The sequence below is a fragment of the Oncorhynchus tshawytscha genome, linkage group LG13 (genome assembly GCF_018296145.1).
Source record: "Oncorhynchus tshawytscha isolate Ot180627B linkage group LG13, Otsh_v2.0, whole genome shotgun sequence".
In the NCBI taxonomy this organism is placed as follows: domain Eukaryota; kingdom Metazoa; phylum Chordata; class Actinopteri; order Salmoniformes; family Salmonidae; genus Oncorhynchus; species Oncorhynchus tshawytscha.
The window spans coordinates 9,582,942-9,604,768 of record NC_056441.1 but is presented as its reverse complement, the minus strand read 5'-3'; the positions used below and the strand labels follow the sequence as shown (position 1 = coordinate 9,604,768).

Below are 21,827 nucleotides of genomic sequence, written 5' to 3'. Positions count from 1 at the left end.
TGGCTCTCAAAAGAAGACAGACTATGTGCACACTGCCCACAAAATGAAGTGGAAACTGAGATGCACTTCCTAACCTCCTGCCAGATGTATGACCATATTAGAGACACATATTTCTCTCAGATTACACAGACTCACAAAGAATTCGAAAGACAATTACAGTTTTGATAAACTCCCATATCTACTGGGTGAAATACCAGTGTTCCATCACAGCAGCAAGATTTGTGACCTGTTACCACAAGAAAAGGGCAACCAGTGAAGAACAAACACCATTGTAAATACAACCCATATTTATGTTGATTTATTTTCCCTTTTGTACTTTAACTATTAGCACATATGACATTTGAAATGTAATTATTATTTTGGAACTTTTGTGTGTGTCATGTTTACTGTTAATTTTTTTATTATTTATATCATTTTTGTTTATCATCCATTTCACTTGCTTTGACAATGTAAACATATGTCCCATGACAATAAATCCCTTGAATTGAAAGGTAGAGAGAGAGAAGAGAGAGAGAGAGAGGTATTTAGCAGGATATACTCAGTTACATTACACTATATAGGGCTGGTATCTTTGACCCATATTAGGCCTGGTCCTGGGACAAATCATTCTCCTTGGACTTAATCTGGCTCTGGAAAGTTGGGCCATAATATAAAATATATTATAAACTGGGTGGTTCGAGCCCTGAATGCTGATTGGCTGACAGCTATGGTATATCAGCCCGTATACCTCCTCGGGCGTTATTGCTTAACATTGTAATATACTCTGGTAGAATAAACATTGCCACCACAATGAGATAAAATACATTTTAATAAATGACTTCTTCATTGTTTCATTGTCATGATATGAACATTGTGTCCTTTCAAGGCAGCGTGGTGAGATAATGCACCATGGGTCAAAGGCAGTAAAATCGATGTCCTCTCAGTAAACACACTAGTTATAAAAACACACTAGCTAAGAGAAATTAGTCTGAATAATCTATGTGAAATGTTGCTACTCTTGGTTGTGTAATTTCAGTCTCTCGGCTACATGTCTTTGTTTCATCCTTGGAAATTACAACAAAAAGTGAAAAAAGGTTATACCTGTAAGCATCATATACTGTATAATACAATAAAACATCGAACTGCCAATGAGAAATCCTAAGCCTATTGCCTTAAAAAGTGATTTGGTTTTCATCCACCAATAAGATGAAGTTCCAAGAATCTGAAATTACAGCAGACGATACCAACATCCCTGGCCTGAACCACAGACATTAGAGGGGTGACCATCTCTGGCCTGAACCACAGACATTAGAGGGGTGAACATCTCTGGTCTGAACCACAGACATTAGAGGGGTGACCATCTCTGGTCTGAACCACAGACATTAGAGGGGTGACCATCTCTGGTCTGAACCACAGACATTAGAGGGGTGACCATCTCTGGCCTGAACCACAGACATTAGAGGGGTGACCATCTCTGGCCTGAACCATAGACATTAGAGGGGTGACCATCTCTTGTAATTGGCTGGGGGAGCTAGTGGTGACTGTCTCAGTTGGATGGGATCAGGAGGGTAAAACCGTCGCGGCTCTTCCTGAAGTCTGCGTTGGCCTGGCCGGCCTTGGTCTCCACGGTTACGCTCTTGGGCTTGCCCCGCATGTGCAGCTGGATGGCCGAGCAGCAAACCTTCACCAGGAGAGGGGTGTTCCTCACACTGAAACACACACACACACACACACACAACCTGTTAACCCACTGATCATTTCAATGACAAATGCTTCATGCAGGAGTACACCACAGTCCCTTATTTAAATGTAAAGCAAAATAATATACACTACCGTTCAAAAGTTTGGGGTCACTTAGAAATGTCCTTGTTTTGAAATAAATAAAAAATGTAAAGTGTCCATTTAAAATGACATCAAATTGATCAGAAATACAGGGTAGACATTGCAAAGTCAGCGTATTGCAAACAGTATTACTATTTGTAACAAGGTTACATACTACCCCTTTCCATCTCTATATGACATGTTGCGATTGGTATGCCAGCAAAGGACAGTCAACACAGCACAGAGAGTCTTTCCATTTGTAATACAAGGTAATTATACCCCTTATCTACTCGGGGGTGTGGTATATGGCCAATATAGCACGACTAAGGGCTGTTCTTAGACACGATGCAACGCAGAATGATACATTGGCCATATACCACAAACTCCCGCGGTGCCTTATTGCTATTATAAACTGGTTACCAACGAAATTAGAACAGTAAAAATAAATATGTTGTCAAACCCATGGTATACCGTCTGACACACCACAGTTGTCAGCCAATCAGCAATCAGGGCTCGAACCACCCAGTTTACCACTCTGTTCTAATAACTGTATCTCGACTCAGAGGACTACCATCCTGGAGGACTGCCAGCCTCTCCTCTATCCTGGAGGACCGCCAGCCTCTCCTCTATCCTGGAGGACCGCCAGCCTCTCCTCTATCGTGGAGGACCGCCAGCCTCTCCTCTATCCTGGAGGACCGCCAGCCTCTCCTCTATCCTGGAGGACCGCCAGCCTCTCCTCTATCCTGGAGGACCGCCAGCCTCTCCTCTATCCTGTGGGACTGCCAGCCTCTCCTCTATCCTGGAGGACCGCCAGCCTCTCCTCTATCCTGGAGGACCGCCAGTCCCTATCCTAGAGAACCACCAGCCTCTCCTCTATCCTTGAGGACCGCCAGCCTCTCCTCTATCCTTGAGGACCGCCAGTCTCTATCCTGGAGGACCGCCAGCCTCTCCTCTATTCTGGAGGACCACCATCCTCTATCCTGGAAGACCACCAGCATCTCCTCTATCCTGGAGGACTGCCAGCCTCTATCCTGGAGGACCACCAGCCTCTCCTCTATCCCGGAGGACCGCCAGCCTCTCCTCTATCCTGGAGGACTGCCAGCCTCTCCTCTATCCTGGAGGAACGCCAGCCTCTCCTCTATCCTGGAGGACCGTCAGCCTCTCCTCTATCCTGGAGGACCGTCAGCCTCTATCCTGGAGGGCCTCCAGCCTCTCCTCTATCCTGGAGGACCGCCAGCCTCTCCTCTATCCTGGAGGCCCGCCAGCCTCTCCTCTATCCTGGAGGGCCGCCAGCCTCTCCTCTATCCTGGAGGACCACCAGCCTCTATCCTGGAGGACCACCAGCCTCTCCTCTATCCTGGAGGACCGCCAGCCTCTCCTCTATCCTGGAGGACCGCCAGCCTCTCCTCTATCCTGGAGGACCGCCAGCCTCTCCTCTATCCTGGAGGACCGCCAGCCTCTCCTCTATCCTGGAGGACCGCCAGCCTCTCCTCTATCCTGGAGGACCGCCAGCCTCTCCTCTATCCTGAGGACCGCCAGCCTCTCCTCTATCCTTGAGGACCGCCAGTCTCTATCCTGAGGGACCGCCAGCCTCTCCTCTATTCTGGAGGACCACCATCCTCTATCCTGGAGGACCACCAGCATCTCCTCTATCCTGGAGGACTGCCAGCCTCTATCCTGGAGGACCACCAGCCTCTCCTCTATCCCGGAGGACCGCCAGCCTCTCCTCTATCCTGGAGGACTGCCAGCCTCTCCTCTATCCTGAGGACCGCCAGCCTCTCCTCTATCCTGGAGGAACGTCAGCCTCTCCTCTATCCTGGAGGACCGTCAGCCTCTATCCTGGAGGACCGCCAGCCTCTCCTCTATCCTGGAGGACCGCTAGCCTCTCCTCTATCCTGGAGGACCGCTAGCCTCTCCTCTATCCTTGAGGACCGCCAGCCTCTCCTCTATCCTTGAGGACCGCCAGTCTCTATCCTGGAAGACCGCCAGCCTCTCCTCTATTCTGGAGGACCACCATCCTCTATCCTGGAGGACCACCAGCATCTCCTCTATCCTGGAGGACTGCCAGCCTCTATCCTGGAGGACCACCAGCCTCTCCTCTATCCCGGAGGACCGCCAGCCTCTCCTCTATCCTGGAGGAGCGCCAGCCTCTCCTCTATCCTGGAGGAACGCCAGCCTCTCCTCTATCCTGGAGGACCGCCAGCCTCTCCTCTATCCTGGAGGACCGTCAGCCTCTATCCTGGAGGGCCTCCAGCCTCTCCTCTATCCTGGAGGACCACCAGCCTCTCCTCTATCCTGGAGGCCCGCCAGCCTCTCCTCTATCCTGGAGGACCGCCAGCCTCTATCCTGGAGGGCCTCCAGCCTCTCTGGAGGGCCTCCAGCCTCTCCTCTATCCTGGAGGACCACCAGCCTCTATCCTGGAGGGCCTCCAGCCTCTCCTCTATCCTGGAGGCCCTCCAGCCTCTCCTCTATCCTGGAGGCCCCCAGCCTCTCCTCTATCCTGGAGGCCCGCCAGCCTCTCCTCTATCCTGGAGGACCGCCAGCCTCTCCTCTATCCTGGAGGACCCGCCAGCCTCTCCTCTATCCTGGAGGACCGCCAGCCTCTCCTCTATCCTGGAGGCCCGCCAGCCTCTCCTCTATCCTGGAGGGCCTCCAGCCTCTCCTCTATCCTGGAGGGCCTCCAGCCTCTCCTCTATCCTGGAGGACCGCCAGCCTCTCCTCTATCCTGGAGGCCCGCCAGCCTCTCCTCTATCCTGGAGGGCCTCCAGCCTCTCCTCTATCCTGGAGGACCACCAGCCTCTATCCTGGAGGACCGCCAGCCTCTCCTCTATCCTGGAGGGCCTCCAGCCTCTCCTCTATCCTGGAGGACCGCCAGCCTCTCCTCTATCCTGGAGGCCCGCCAGCCTCTCCTCTATCCTGGAGGGCCTCCAGCCTCTCCTCTATCCTGGAGGGCCTCCAGCCTCTCCTCTATCCTGGAGGGCCTCCAGCCTCTCCTCTATCCTGGAGGGCCTCCAGCCTCTCCTCTATCCTGGAGGCCCACCAGCCTTTCCTCTATCCTGGAGGCCCACCAGCCTCTCCTCTATCCTGGAGGACCACCAGCCTCTCCTCTATCCTGGAGGACCACCAGCCTCTCCTCTATCCTGGAGGACCACCAGCCTCTCCTCTATCCTGGAGGACCACCAGCCTCTCCTCTATCCTGGAGGACCACCAGCCTCTCCTCTTGTGTTGTTTTTTATTTTATTTTTATTTTTATTTCACCTTTATTTAACCAGGTAGGCTAGTTGAGAACACCTTTATTTAACCAGGTAGGCTAGTTGAGAACAAGTTCTCATTTACAACTGCGACCTGGCTAAGGTAAAGCATAGCAGTGTGAACAGACAACAACACAGAGTTACAAATGGTGTAAACAATAAACAAGTCAATAACACAGTAGAAAAAAAGAAAGAGTCTATATACATTGTGTGCAAAAGGCATGAGGAGGTAGGCGAATAATTACAATTTAGCAGATTAACACTGGAGTGATAAATGATCAGATGGTCATGTGCAGGTAGAGATACTGGTGTGCAAAAGAGCAGAAAAGTAAATAAATAAAAACAGTATGGGGATGAGGCAGGTAAATTGGGTGGGCTATTTACCGATGGACTATGCACAGCTGCAGCGATCTGTTAGCTGCTCAGATAGCAGATGCTTAAAGTTGGTGAGGGAGATAAAAGTCTCCAACTTCAGCGATTTTTGCAATTCGTTCCAGTCACAGGCAGCTGAGAACTGGAACGAAAGGCGGCCAAATGAGGTGTTGGCTTTAGGGATGATCAGTGAGATACACCTGCTGGAGCGCGTGCTACGGGTGGGTGTTGCCATCGTGACCAGTGAACTGAGATAAGGCGGAGCTTTTCCTAGCATGGACTTGTAGATGACCTGGAGCCAGTGGGTCTGGCGACGAATATGTAGCGAGGGCCAGCCGACTAGAGCATACAGGTCGCAGTGGTGGGTGGTATAAGGTGCTTTAGTAACAAAACGGATGGCACTGTGATAAACTGCATCCAGTTTGCTGAGTAGAGTCTTGGAAGCTATTTTGTAGATGACATCGCCGAAGTCGAGGATCGGTAGGATAGTCCGTTTTACTAGGGTAAGTTTGGCGGCGTGAGTGAAGGAGGCTTTGTTGCGAAATAGAAAGCCGACTCTAGATTTGATTTTAGATTGGAGATGTTTGATATGAGTCTGGAAGGAGAGTTTACAGTCTAGCCAGACACCTAGGTACTTATAGATGTCCACATATTCTAGGTCGGAACCATCCAGGGTGGTGATCCTAGTCGGGCGTGCGGGTACAGGCAGCGAACGGTTGAAAAGCATGCATTTGATTTTACTAGTGTTTAAGAGCAGTTGGAGGCCACGGAAGGAGTGTTGTATCGCATTGAAGCTCGTTTGGAGGTTAGATAGCACAGTGTCCAAGGAAGGGCCAGAGGTATACAGAATGGTGTCGTCTACGTAGAGGTGGATCAGGGAATCGCCCGCAGCAAGAGCAACATCATTGATATATACAGAGAAAAGAGTCGGCCTGAGAATTGAACCCTGTGGCACCCCCATATAGACTGCCAGAGGACCGGACAACATGCCCTCCGATTTGACACACTGAACTCTGTCTGCAAAGTAGTTGGTGAACCAGGCAAGGCAGTCATTAGAAAAATATCTGCCGATAAGAATTATCTGCCGATAAGAATATGATGATTGACAGAGTCGAAAGCTTTGGCAAGGTCGATGAAGACGGCTGCACAGTACTGTCTTTTATCGATGGCTGTTATGATATCGTTTAGTACCTTGAGCGTGGTTGAGGTGCATCCGTGACTGGCTCGGGAACCAGATTGCACAGGTACAGTGGGATTCGAGATGGTCAGTGATCTGTTTGTTGACTTGGCTTTCGAAGACCTTAGATAGGCAGGGCAGGATGGATATAGGTCTGTAACAGTTTGAATCCAGGGTGTCTCACCCTTTGAAGAGGGGGATGACCGCGGCAGCTTTCCAATCCTTGGGGATCTCAGACGATACGAAAGAGAGGTTGAACAGGCTGGTAATAGGGGTTGCGACAATGGCAGCGGATAGTTTCAGAAATAGAGGGTCCAGATTGTCAACCCCAGCTGATTTGTATGGGTCTTGCAGGTTTTGCAGCTCTTTCAGAACATCTGCTATCTGGATTTGGGTAAAGGAGAAGCTGGGGAGGCTTGGGCGAGTAGCTGCGGGGGGGGGGCGGAGCTGTTGGCCGAGGTTGGAGTAGCCAGGAGGAAGGCATGGCAGCCGTATACAGGGTTGTTACTGCATCCAACCCTGTATACAGTGCTTGAGTTGTTACTGTATCCGACCCTGTATACAGTGCTTGAGTTGTTACTGTATCCGACTCAGTGCTGCTTGTGTGCTGTACTGAAGCTCCTCTGTTACACCCCCTATCCCTGAGCTGACAGTTGCCACGGGAAGAGAGGGTCGACAGGAGGAAGAGAAAGGGAAGAGATGGGAAAGATGGGGGGGAAAGAGAGGGGGAAAGAGAGGGGGAAAGAGAGGGGGAAAGAGGGGGGAAAGAGAGGGGGAAAGAGAGGGGGAAAGATGGGGGGGAAAGAGAGGGGGAAAAGAGAGGGGGAAAGAGAGGGGGAAAGATGGGGGGAAAGAGAGGGGGAAAGAGTGGGGGAAAGAGTGGGGGAAAGAGTGGGGGAAAGATGGGGAAAAGAGAGGGGGAAAGAGAGGGGGAAAGAGGGGGGAAAGATGGGGGGGCGACGGGGAAAGAGAGGGGGAAAGAGAGGGGGAAAGAGAGGGGGAAAGAGAGGGGGAAAGAGAGGGGGAAAGAGAGGGGGAAAGAGAGGGGGAAAGAGAGGGGGAAAAGAGAGGGGGAAAAGAGAGGGGGAAAAGAGAGGGGGAAAAGAGTGGGGGGAAAGAGGGGGGAAAAGAGTGGGGGAAAAGAGTGGGGGAAAAGAGTGGGGGAAAAGAGTGGGGGGAAAAGAGAGGGGGAAAAGAGTGGGGGAAAAGAGGGGGGGAAAAGAGAGGGGAAAAGAGTGGGGGAAAAGAGTGGGGGAAAAGAGAGGGGGGGCCTTGGCTGCTGCACAGTCAGCTGAAGATGATCTGTTCTGAAGGACACAGTCTCGGTTTGCGTCCCAAATGGCACCCTATTCCCTACATGCACCCTATTCCCTACATGCACCCTATTCGCTGGTCAACAGTACTGGAGGAATAGGGTGTCATTAAGAACACAGCCTCCCTCTGCCCCAGGGGATCCTCCAGCCTGGCTGGACCTCTGCACCACACTGACTCTCTCTCTCTCTGGTGAACACAGAGAACCATCACATGGTCAAATGCACAGAAAGACGTTATCTGTCTATTGGACTGGATGCACACACTGTTAAACTGCTCTACATCTGGGCTGGTTAAGGAGCCCTTTGTGGGTTATCCTGGTAGGAGGGAATCCGTTTAAAAAGGGCAGTAATTATCATTTGTCTCAGTATGAATTGGTGATGCTGCTCTGTCAAATTGCAGGAAAGTAACTGCATTTTGTGTGTGTGTGCTGGGGTGGGGTGTGTGTGTGTGTGTGCGTGTGTGTGTGTGCGTGTGTGTGTGCGCTGGGGTGTGTGTGTGTGTGTGTGTGTGTGTGTGTGTGCGCTGGGTGTGTGTGTGTGTGCTGGGGTGTGTGTGTGTGTGTGTGTGTGTGCTGGGGTGTGTGCGTGTGTGTGTGTGTGTGCTGGGGTGTGTGCGTGTGCGTGTGCGTGTGCGTGTGTGTGTGTGTGTGTGTGTGTGCTGGTATACTGTACTCAAGCTTAACTCAAGGCTTCCTTTCAGTTCCAGTGGCCTAGTTTCACAAAGCTGCATGGCATCCATCCTAAGCCACTAACAGGTGTGACCACAGTCCTCAAAGTCACTCAAACCTCATCTATTCCCCCTTCCTCCCCCATTCCTCACTCCTCATCCTCCCCCTCACACCCCTTTGTTCACTATAAAGTCCCCCTCCCAGAGACACACACAGACGGCCCTGCGGCCCTCAAACCCACTGACCTCCCAGAATCCCTAGGTTTTGATGAATCACGTGCGATACTGATCTAAGGGGCCAGGATATATTTATTGACCACCTGCCTAGAGGAAGCTGCCCCGGTGTAAACCTACACCAGGGGAATTGTGTTTCAACTTCACACTAAGCTCCAGGCTATGACAGGGGGATTTGACTTATATAGCTGGGCCACAGAACTACAATAAGTCAAGGGAGTAGGCTGCCATTTCAGGTGCAGACCAGGTCTGTCAGTCTATATCTGGGTTATGGTATTGCAGTGTAGTGGGGGGTTGAGGTGGTCCAGATTTCTCAATGAGAGACTAGGCTGGGTCTGAAATGGCACCCTATTCCCTATATAATGTACTACTTTTGACCAGTGACCCTATATCGTCCACTACTTTTGACCAGTGATCTTATTCCATATTCCCTATATGTTTCCCAGTTTTTTTTCTTGTGTGGATGGTCAGGGGGCCGGAATATAATTACAAATAATTTGTTGAGTGCAAATTGAACGCAAGAAGCCCAAACAGATATAATATTTGACTAAAATATAATCATTTAAAAACGTCCTTACATTTGAATACGATCACATACTGTATATCTCTCTATTATGCGTGGGAATATATATATATATTTTATAGTTGAAGTCGGAAGTTTACATACACTTAGGTTGGAGTCATTAAAACTTGTTTTTCAACCACTCCACACATTTCTTGTTAAAAACTACAGTTTTGGAAAGTCAGTTAGGACATCAACTTTGTGCATGACACAAAGTAATTCTTCCAACAACTGTTTACAGACAGATTATTTCACTTATAATTTAATGTATCACAATTCCAGGGGGTCAGAAGTTTACATACACTAAGTTGACTGTGCCTTTAAACAGCTTGGAAAATTCCCGAAAATGATGTCATGGTATTAGAAGCTTCCGATAGGCTCCTTGACATCATTTGAGTCAATTGGAGGTGTACCTGTGGATGTATTTCAAGGCCTACCTTCAAACTCAGTGCCTCTTTCCTTGACACAAGGGGAAAATCAAAAGAAATTAGCCAAGACCTCAGAAAGAAAATTGTAGACCTCCACATGTCTGGTTCATCCTTGGGAGCAATTTCCAAATGCAGAACTTCCAATGTCAACTGTATGTGTGTGTGTATATTACACACACACACACACACACACACACACACACACACACACACACACACACACACACACACACACACACACACACACACACACACACACACACACACACACACACACACACACACACACACACACACACACACACACACACACACACACACACACACACACACACACACAAAAGTTTGGAGTCACTTAGAAATGCATTAAAGACATTTTTTTGTCCATTAATATAACATCAAATTTATCAGAAATACAGTGTAGACATTGTTAATGTTGTAAATGACTATTGTAGCTGGAAACGGCAGATTTTTTTATGGAATATCTACATAGGTATAAAGAGGCCAATTATCAGCAACAGTCACTCCTGTGTTCCAATGGTACGTTGTGTTAGCTAATCCAAGTTTATCATTTTCAAAGCAAATTGATCATTAGAAAACCCTTTTGCAATCATGGTGGTGACAGTATCATGCTGTAGGGATGTTTTCCAGCAGCAGGGACTGGGAGACTAGTCAGGATCGAGGAAAAGATGAACAGAGAAAAGTACAGAGAGATCCTTGATGAGAACCTGCTCCAGAGCGCTCAGAATTTCATGCCGGGGGAAAGTTTCACCTTTCCATCAGGACAACGACTCTAAGCACACAGCCAAGACAACGCAGCAGTGGCTTCGGGACAAGTCTCTGAATGTCCTTGAGGGGCCCCAATCGAACATTTCTGGAGAGACCTGAAAATATCTGTGCAGCAATGCTCCCCATCCAACCTGACAGAGCTTGAGAGGAACTGCAGAGAAGAATGGGAGAAACTCTCCAAATACAGGCGTGGCAAGCTTGTAGCTTCATACCCAAGAAGACTCAAGACTGTAATCGCTGCCAAAGGTGCTTCAACAAAGTACTGAGGAAAAGGTCTGAATACTTATGTGATATTTCCTTTTAAAAAATATATTTAAATTAGCTAAATATTCTAACAACCTGTTTTTGCTTAGTCATTATGGGGTATTGTGTTTAGAATGATGAGGGAAAAACAACTCTTTTATCCATTTTAGAATAAGGCCGTAACTTAACAAAATGTGGAAAAAGTCAAGGTTTCTGAGTACTTTCTGAAGGCACAAGGGGGTTCCATTTGAGATGCAGACCTGGTGTTTACGACCTGGTTTCAATCGCTGGTCTAAAGGGGGGTTTGGTCTGGTTCATAAATAGGGTGATGTTCTCGGCTCCACCATGAGCCAAGAAGACCTCATAATGCTGTGGCCCAATTATTCAACCTTGTGGAATCGACCGTCGACAGAACTGGGGCGCAGCAGCAACTCCTGGGCTACGTCTCTAATGGCAGCCTACTCCCCAGCTTGCAGTACTTTTGATCAGGGTCCACGGGGCTCTAGTCAAAAAAATAGTCCACTTCATAGGGAATAGGGTGCTGTTTTGGACGCAGACCTGGAGGGGCCTCAGGACCACGTCTCTATCTCAGATCCTTTGTTTTTGGCCCCTCCCTCCCATTCCCCTGTCATGTCCTCTATGCTGTTGGAGTGTGATAGTCCAATGTGAACATATGCCTCCATTGTCTCCATTATGGAGAACTATGAGGCCATTTAGTGCTGGGCTGTGGCTGGGTGTATGTATCTGCTCTGGCTCCTGCCACACAATGGTACAGTGTTAGTGACGGTGCTGCAAGGTTGTGTGTGTGTGTCTGTGTGTCTGTGTGTGTGTGTGTGTTTAACTATACTTAATACTAAACTAACATTTAACCAACTGGGGACATTATGTTGGTCGGCATAAGGAAAAAGGCTATTTCTAGAGGGTTTAGTGTCAGGGTTAGTGTTGTGTGTGTTAGGGTCAGATTTAGGGTTAGGGTTAGTGTTAGTCGTGTATGTGTGTGTCTAAATGAGTTGTCTAGGATATGTGACTCGCTTCAGGAAACTAGGCGTATGTCGCAGGAGCAGCATTTCAACATATTTTTTACAATTTTTAATCAAAATGCCTTTTTTTTTTTTTTTTTTTTTTGCAGAAATGGCTTCTGGAACATGTGAACTTTCATGTGCCTTAAGGATACGTCCCTTTTTTTCAATTTTCACCTTAAATGACAAATCTAACTGCCTGTAACTCAGGCCCTGAAGCAGGAATATGCATATTCTTGGAACCATTTGAAAGGAAACACTTTGAACTTTGTGGAAATGTGAATGAAATGTAGGAGAATATAACAGAATAGATCTGTAAAAGATAATGCAAAGAAGAAACCAACCGTTGTATTTTTTACATTTTTACCATCATCTTTGAAATGCAAGAGAAAGGCCATAATGTATTATTCCAGCCCAGGTGCAATTTAGATGTTGTCCACTAGATGGCAGCAGTGTATGTGCAAAGTTTTAGACTGATCAAATAAACCAGTGCATTTCTGTTAAAGGTTGTTTCAAGACTGCCCAAATGTGCCTAATATTCATGTTCAAAATGATGCACTCTCCTCAAAACAATGGCATGGTATTATTTCATTGCAATAGCTACTGTAAACTGGACAGTGCAGTTAGATTAAGAAGAATGTAAGCTTTCTGCCAATATCAGATATGTCTATGTCCTGGGAAATTTTCTTGTTACTTACAACCTCATGCTAATCGCATTAGCCTACATTAGCTCAAGGGACACCGATCCCGAAGAAGGTTTTATTAACAAACTTGTGTTACATCCATAAATAGAAATAAAATGGTTAAATTTACGAACCTAGTTGGTTTAGTCATGGAAAAACACAGGAACCTTCCCACTAGCCATGATTGGCTAAGATAATGTATGGGCTGGGCATGCCGGGAGATGAGTTTAGATTGGTCTGCCATGTAGCATGCTTCTGTCTGTAACGTGAGCTGCTCAGTATGTGTTGACAGTCCTTTCTACCACGTCGTTTTTTTAACGTTTGAAAGTTAGCCATTGAGAACTACAAAAGCATTGCTACTTTTCTCAATAACATCGATAACCCTGAATTTAGCAGGCGCTTTCGACAGATCAGTAGGAAAAAAGTGATTGGCTACTTTTTGCACACGCCACGGTTAGTGTGGACCGGTGTGACTTGACATGAAGCCGGCCGAACCAGATTTAGCTACGAACAAAACTGAGTTAAATGGTTCCAGGCTTCCGTTACGCCTTCCTCCATGTATACGGGTAAGAGTCTAGCTACATTTTCCAGATAAGTTTCTAATTTTGGCAGAAAGTCATTTTATTGCAAATTAAAGCATACTGTTAGTTAGCTAGCAAACGTTGGGTTGCTGGCTTGCTAGCTAACATTAAGTGTATAATCTGTGTAGTAATATTATTAGAATCAGAAAACCATTTGCATTGCATGTTATAGCCTAATATTAGCTAGTTAACATTGAACCTAGTTGGTTAGATTTAGCTACCTACAGATTGGTAGTAGGTTGAGTTGGGGTTATGACGGTTCGTTGTTTAGCTAGCTAGCTAGCTAGCTACACGTCTAAACAAGAGACTCCACTTCGGCCGGATTATTACATGACCCATCAAATTAGCCAGGTGTGTCTGGGGGTGATTATGGCCATTTATTGTATTTCATGAACATGTGTAGATGTCTTGAAAATAGTGTCCCATCCACTTAGCAAGATGTGGCTGAGGGCTGGTTATAGCATTTCTTTCACATGACCCATCAACTTGGACAAGTGTGTCGGGTAATCGTAATCTAATAACAATTAAATATATATAAAATATTTTTATCTGGACACTTTGTTTTTGATATTGCTACTATGCAAGTACTATCACTGTAGCATTTACACCTTTTATATGACAAATAAACATTGATTTTATGTGATAGAGCATTTGTTTACCACATGGCCTCACATGTGAATCCTTAAAGAGATGGGTGGGACTAAAGCTTAAGAGGGTGTGAAAAATGCTGAACGGGTGTAGACAAAGCAAAGCTCTCAAGTAGGTATGCCAAAACATTCAAGGGCCATTTTCTTAAAAGTTTATCAACTTTCAAAGCAGAATTACTTTCCCATTGTTCCTCAACTGCAGTGCATTTTCTGAGTCTCTACTTTTATCCAATGTAAAAAAACAACATTTTGCTACCTAAGACCGAATCGAGGTGGTCAGTCATATATTATTATCATCGTTGGCCCAAACCAAGCCTTTCTTCAACAATTTAAGATATTACATCACGCCGCTGACAAACAAAACATCTATGGAAATCAAAGTCTTATGAAGCAAACCAATACAACTTTACCTGACAAGGTAACACATCCTTTAACACAAGTCCAGAAGGGTGGAACAGCGTTCTACAGGTGTCATGTATACACAGGGAGTCAGGAAGCAGGAGCAAAAGGAGAGTTTAATTACAAAGATGCAAGGCAAATGGGGTGTGTGTAATGATGAAGTACAGGTGTGTGTAATGATGTGAACCAGGTGTGTGTAATGATGGAACCAGGTGTGTGTAATGATGGAACCAGGTGTGTGTAATGATGAAGTACAGGTGTGTGTAATGATGTGGACCAGTGTGTGTAATGATGGAACCAGGTGTGTGTAATGATGGAACCAGGTGTGTGTAATGATGTGAACCAGGTGTGTGTAATGATGAAGTACAGGTGTGTGTAATGATGTGAACCAGGTGTGTGTAATGATGGAACCAGGTGTGTGTAATGATGTGGACCAGTGTGTAATGGTGGGAGGAGGTGTGTGTAATGATGGGAACCAGGTGTGTAATGGTGGGAGGAGGTGTGTGTAATGATGGGAACCAGGTGTGTGTAATGATGTGGACCAGTGTGTAATGGTGGGAGGAGGTGTGTGTAATGATGGGAAGCAGGTCTGTGTAATGATGGAACCAGGTGTGTGTAATGATGGGGACCAGGTGTGTAATAATGCTTGCCATGGCCGGTGATTAGTAGACCAGCAACGTTGAGCTCTGGAGAGAGGGGGTAGGCGTGACAGCAGGGTCAACACTATAGCCTGGTCCCAGTAGGCGTGGCAGCAGGGTCAACACTGTAGCCTGGTCCCAGTAGGCGTGACAGCAGGGTCAACACTGTAGCCTGGTCCCAGTAGGCAAGACAGCACAAACAGATCCAGGACCAGGCTAACTACACCTTGTGTTTTGAGAACACATCATTTTCATTTGATTCACACATTGCCATACACCTTTCCCTATGAAAACAACAACAATGATTCCTCACCATACAGTACATATCTAGTCATATCAGGATAACAGAGGGAGAACATCCCAACAGTATCAATGGGTTCCAAGTCGTTAACTGCCTGTTAGAGGGGCTCTCAGATCACCTCACAGTATCAAGGCACATATTCATACGCATCTAAGAGTAGGATCAGGATCCCATGTCCATGCAATCTTATTCATTATGGCAAAACTGATCCTAGATCAACACTCCTACTCTGAGACGCTTTGTGAATAATTTGATGGGATCTGGGCTGCAACTGTGATGACCGCCACTCCTAGTATTAACAACAACAGACTTCAGAACAGCCTGATGACTACACTACCAGGTCCTGAAGACTCAGCTCACGACCAGGGGGCTCAGCGGCTGTCTGGGTTCCTTACCGAGTCACCACGATGCCTGCCCTACAGCCACTTTCTCTAAAACAGAGTATTTTCCCTGTAATTTCTCTACATGTATTCCAGCCAGTGATTTCTCTGTGACAAACTGCAAAGAAACCTACCTAGCAGCATCTCCCTCATTGCACCTCCATAGCACTTGCTGTAACACTATCTGTCTGTGAAGAAAACCATGGCAGGCAAGGTTATTTATAGCAATGTGTCCATGGGGTGTTAAAAGAGTGTGCCCCAGAAATACAAGTATGTTGCTTTGTGGTTGAATGGTTTAAATAAGATAAAAATGAGAACAAACTCATCCCCCAAAAAATAAAAAGTCACTAAACTGACATTCACATTCACACTCTCCCCCTCAACCCTCCCTTCTCTCTCTCTCCACTCATCCCTATCTCCCTCCACTCACTCTCTCCTCATCCTTCTCCCCTCTCCCTTCACTCTATTCCCTCATCACTCTCTCCCTCCCTATCCCTCATCCTCATCCCTCCCTCCACCCACTCATTCCTCATCCCTCCCTTCACATGCTCCCCTCATCCCTCCCCCCACTCCCTCCCTTCACACTCCCCTCATTCCTCTCTCCCTCCCTCCACACTCCTTCATCCCCCTACACATGCTCCCCTCATCCCTCTATCCCTTCTACCGCTCCCTCCCTTCACACTCCTCATCCCTCTCTCCTCCCACTCTCCCCTCATTCCTCATCCCTCCCTTCACTCTCTCCCCTCATCCCTCCCTTCACTCTCTCCCCTCATTCCTCATCCCTCACATCACTCTCTCCCCTCATCCCTCCCTTCACTCTCTCCCTCATCCCTCCCTTCATCCCCCCCTCATCCCTCCCTTCACTCTCTCCCCTCATCCCTCCCTTCACTCTCTCCCCTCATCCCTCTCTTCATCCAGGCAGGTATAATTGGCCGTCAGAAGGGGATGAAGCAGCATATCTGTCAGTCAGTCGACCCCTCTACCTAACCAACTATCCCCCAATGAGAGACAGGCCCTCTACCTAACCAACTATCCCACCATGAGAGACAGGCCCTTTATCTAACTAACTATCCCCAATGAGAGACAGACCCTCTATCTAACTAACTATCCACCATGAGAGACAGGCCCTCTATCTACCATCCACCATGAGAGACAGGCCCTCTACCTAACCAACTATCCCCCAATGAGAGACAGGCCCTCTACCTAACCAACTATCCCACCATGAGAGACAGGCCCTCTATCTAGCCAACTATCCCACCATGAGAGACAGGCCCTCTATCTAGCCAACTATCCCACCATGAGAGACAGGCCCTCTACCTAGCCAACTATCCCACCATGAGAGACAGGCCCTCTATCTAGCCAACTATCCCACCATGAGAGACAGGCCCTCTATCTAGCCAACTATCCCACCATGAGAGACAGGCCCTCTATCTAGCCAACTATCCCACCATGAGATACAGGCCAACTATCCCATCTAAGGCCAACTATCCCACCATGAGAGACAGGCCCTCTACCCACCATAGAGACAGGCCAACTATCCCACCATGAGAGACAGGCCCTCTATCTAACCAACTATCCCACCATGAGAGACAGGCCCTCTATCTAGCCAACTATCCCACCATGAGATACAGGCCCTCTATCTAACCAACTATCCCACCATGAGAGACAGGCCCTCTATCTAACCAACTATCCCACCATGAGAGACAGGCCCTCTATCTAGCCAACTATCCCACCATGAGATACAGGCCCTCTATCTAACCAACTATCCCACCATGAGAGACAGGCCCTCTATCTAACCAACTATCCCACCATGAGAGACAGGCCCTCTATCTAACCCCCAACTATTTCACCATGAGAGACAGGCCCTCTATCTAACCAACTATCCCACCATGAGAGACAGGCCCTCTATCTAACCCCCAACTATTTCACCATGAGAGACAGGCCCTCTATCTAACCAACTATTTCACCCAACTGAGAGACAGGCCCTCTACCCAACTAACCAACTATTTCACCATGAGAGACAGGCCCTCTATCTAACCAACTATTTCACTAGCCAACATCCCAATGAGAGACAGGCCCTCTACCCAACTAACCAACTATCCCACCCCCATGAGAGACAGGCCCTCTATCTAGCCAACTATCCCACCATGACTATTTCCCCACCATGAGAGACAGGCCCCTCTATCTAGCCAACTATCCCACCATGAGAGACAGGCCCCCAATCTACCTAACCAACTATCCCACCATGAGAGACAGGCCCTCTATCTAACCAACTATTTCACCATGAGAGACAGGCCCTCTATCTAGCCAACTATTTCACCATGAGAGACAGGCCCTCTATCTAACCAACTATCCCACCATGAGAGACAGGCCCTATCCCTACCTAACCAACTATCCCACCATGAGAGACAGGCCCTCTATCTAACCCCAACTATCCCACCATGAGAGACAGGCCCTCTACCTAAGACCAACTATCCCACCATGAGAGACAGGCCCTCTATCTAGCCAACTATCCCACCATGAGAGACAGGCCCTCTATCTAGCCAACTATCCCACCATGAGAGACAGGCCCTCTATCTAACCAACTATCCCACCATGAGAGACAGGCCCTCTATCTAGCCAACTATCCCACCATGAGAGACAGGTCAGGCCCTCTATCCCACCATAACCAACTATCCCACCATGAGAGACAGGTCAGGCCCTCTATCTAGCCAACTATCCCACCATGAGAGACAGGCCCTCTATCTAACCAACTATCCCACCATGAGAGACAGGCCCTCTATCTAGCCAACTATCCCACCATGAGAGACAGGCCCTCTACCTAACCAACTATTTCACCATGAGAGACAGGCAGGCCCTCTATCTAGCCAACTATCCCACCATGAGAGACAGGCCCTCTACCTAACCAACTATCCCACCATGAGAGACAGGCCCTCTATCTAGCCAACTATCCCACCATGAGAGACAGGCCCTCTACCTATCCCACCAACTATTTCCCACCATGAGAGACAGGCCCTCTACCTAACCAACTATCCCACCATGAGAGACAGGCCCTCTAGCCTAACCAACTATCCCACCATGAGAGACAGGTCAGGCCCTCTATCTAGCCAACTATCCCACCATGAGAGACAGGCCCTCTACCCAACTATCCCACCATGCCAACTATCCCACCATGAGAGACAGGCCCTCTACCTAACCAACTATTTCACCATGAGAGACAGGTCAGGCCCTCTATCTAGCCAACTATCCCACCATGAGAGACAGGCCCTCTACCTAACCAACTATTTCACCATGAGAGACAGGTCAGGCCCTCTATCTAACCAACTATCCCACCATGAGAGACCGGTCAGGCCCTCTACCTAACCAACTATCCCATCGTGAGAGACAGTGATGGAGTAGGAAATAAAGAGTCATTTAACGGTGGACGATGAGGTCATGATGGAAGAGTCATATAAAGCTGGATGCAAGAGGTCATGATGGAAGAGTCATTTAAAGCTGGATGAAGAGGTCATCATGGAAGAGTCATATAAAGCTGGATGAAGAGGTCATCGTGGAAGAGTCATATAAAGCTGGATGCAAGAGGTCATGAAGGAAGAGTCATTTAAAGCTGGATGTAAGAGGTCATGGATAGACAGTTTTTTGGACAGTAATCTCCTGAGTGTTTGAAAGATGAATGATGGTAACAGACCGCTAAAGACCCAGACTGTTCCTCAATTCATCATGTCTTTATCTCATGGAACTACCCTCTATACTTCTTGGTCTTCAGAGATTCACTTTCACAGGTGAGAAACAGGCCCAGTGTGGAGCCTGGGACATGTTTAACACCTCAGTACAGAGTAGCACAGCAACTCATTCACACCACAGTTCCACTGTGGTAAAACAACTAATTCACACCATAGTACCAGAGTGGTAAAACAACTCATTCGCACTAGAGGTCTTCATGGGTCCAAAAATTTGGACCCATACCGAAATCGACCTGGGGCTTTTCCACCAGGACCCGAGGACAATCACACCCGATCCGATCGAAGTGAGGGAAGCAGCAGAAAAGTCATTTTTGTTTGTTTTTTTGTTTAGTTTTTTTGTGTGAATTTTACCCCTTTTTCTCCCCAATTTCGTGGTATCCAATTGTTGTAGTAGCTACTATCTTGTCTCATCGCTACAACGATCGAAAGTCATGCGTCCTCCGATACACAACCAAACCAAGCCGCACTGCTTCTTAAACACAGCGCCATCCAACCCGGAAGTCAGCCGCACCAATGTGTCGGAGGAAACACCGTGCACCTGGCAACCTTGGTTAGCGCGCACTGCGCCCGGCCCACCACAGGAGTCGATGGTGCACGATGAGACAAGGATTTCCCTACCGGCCAAACACTCCCTAACCCGGACGATGGTAGGCCAATTGTGCGTCGCCCCACGGACCTCCCGGTCGCAGCCGGTCACGACAGAGCCTGGGCGCGAGCCCAGAGTCTCTGGTGGCGCAGCTGGAGCTGCAGTACAGTGCCCATAACCACTGCGCCGCCCAGGAGGCCAGAAAAGTCATTTTTTAAGCTACTTTATTGACTGGAGCTGATAAAACACGAGGGAAGGGAGATATGTTCCGCCCTACCAGGAGGGGGATGGGCCGTACTGTGAGTGACATGGGTAGCAGGGAGTGAGATATGAGACACAGCAACCCACCAACCAAGCCGACTCATTACTAGTAGCTGCCATAGCTAGGTCATTCATCATCCAATACGATTATGTAGTACCTCTGTATCAAACCGGGGGAAGCTAGTTAAGCGTGCTAACGTTGTCTAGCTAGGCTAATTGAGGCTGCAGTGCATGCCCCAAAGCCTCCCGCCCCAAGCCCAAAGCCGCCCACCCCAAGCCCCAAAGCCGCCCGCCCCAAGCCCCAAAGCCGCCCGCCCCAAAGCCCCAAAGCCGCCCGCCCCAAAGCCCATGATTCCGCCTGCAATCTAAATTCACACTTCCTCCTCAGCTGCCTGGCAAACATCGCTGGGGCAACGGCAGCATCTGCGGCCTCTACAGAGAGGGCAGTGTAAGGTGGGTAGGAAGAGGATGCTATCTGGGTGTTAGACTGGGGAGAGGATGGGCCAGGGGGCTTGTTAAGACACGGACAGCCATTGGCCAGACAGCCCTCCAACCAACTGCCCACTGATGTAGCATTGTGATCGACATCAATATCATCACCAGCACCAGACAGCCCTCCAACCAGCTGCCCACTGATGTAGCATTGTGATCGACATCAATATCATCACCAGCACCAGAGACCCATCACAACCAACTGCCCACTGATGCAGCATTGTGATCGACACCAATATCATCACCAGCACCAGAGACCCATCTCAACCAACTGCCCACTGATGTAGCATTGTGATCGACATCAATATCATCACCAGCACCAGAGACCCATCTCAACCAACAGCCCACTGATGTAGCATTGTGATCGACATCAATATCATCACCAGCACCAGAGACCCATCTCAACCAACAGCCCACTGATGTAGCATTGTAATCGACATCAATATCATCACCAGCACCAGAGACCCATCTCAACCAACTGGCCCTTTAACCTACATACATATACACTAAAATGTAAGCTGGTGCTGCAAAACACGACGTTGTGCCGAACACATGGACTCAATTGAATTGGGCTTGGGTAACGGATGGGCAGGGTGCTTGTTTTGGCATGGAGGACCAGACTGGCCAAACCGCACCTTGACGTAGCAATGTCGTCATCACCACCAACAAAAACCAATCTCAACCAGCTGGCCCCAGCATCTTTAGTCGCCCCAGGGTGCATTCTGGGGGAGAAAAACAATTACTTGTGTAGGTTAGAGCAAAAACACCACATGTTGAGTGCCCCCCTCCCAATATCTTTGACCCTGCTGATAATACATTTTATTGAGGAAAAATGTATTTACTATGACTGTGACATGTGGTTGTCCCACCTAGATGTGTTAAGATGGACGCAGCAACTGCAAGTCTCTCTGGGATAACAGCGTCTACTACATGACTAAAATGACACATGTATTTGTTATATAGTCTAATATGTATTAACATGACAAAACAAATACCACTTTTTCTGATCATGGACTCAAATTAACATAAATAAACAACATCTCCAGCCACATTAACATATGTGGAAGTGACGCGGTTCTGTGTTTTGTAGTAAAAAAAAAAAAAAGGTGGAGGAAGATAATTGTTTCCAATGACATCATCCTTTGTGCATCGTGTTATTTTAACCAATTATGAGTAGGCTTTTCCTACTAATTGTCTTCTAACTGGTTGATGATGTCATTGGAAACACTTATCTTGCTCTCTAATAAAGGTGTCATTTTCA

At 47.9% G+C, this 21,827-nt stretch overlaps 1 protein-coding gene across 1 annotated transcript in view; it reads right to left on the bottom strand.

Annotated features, from left to right (window-relative positions):
* Positions 1–387: 387 nt before the first annotated feature.
* myo1g (myosin IG) overlaps positions 388–21,827 on the bottom strand; it is an 81,778-nt gene continuing 60,338 nt past the window's right edge. Inside the window, exon 22 of the mRNA XM_042295146.1 lies at positions 388–1,688. Coding sequence (XP_042151080.1) covers positions 1,526–1,688 — 163 coding nt within the window. The 3' untranslated portion in view covers positions 388–1,525. The remainder of the gene's footprint in view (positions 1,689–21,827) is intronic.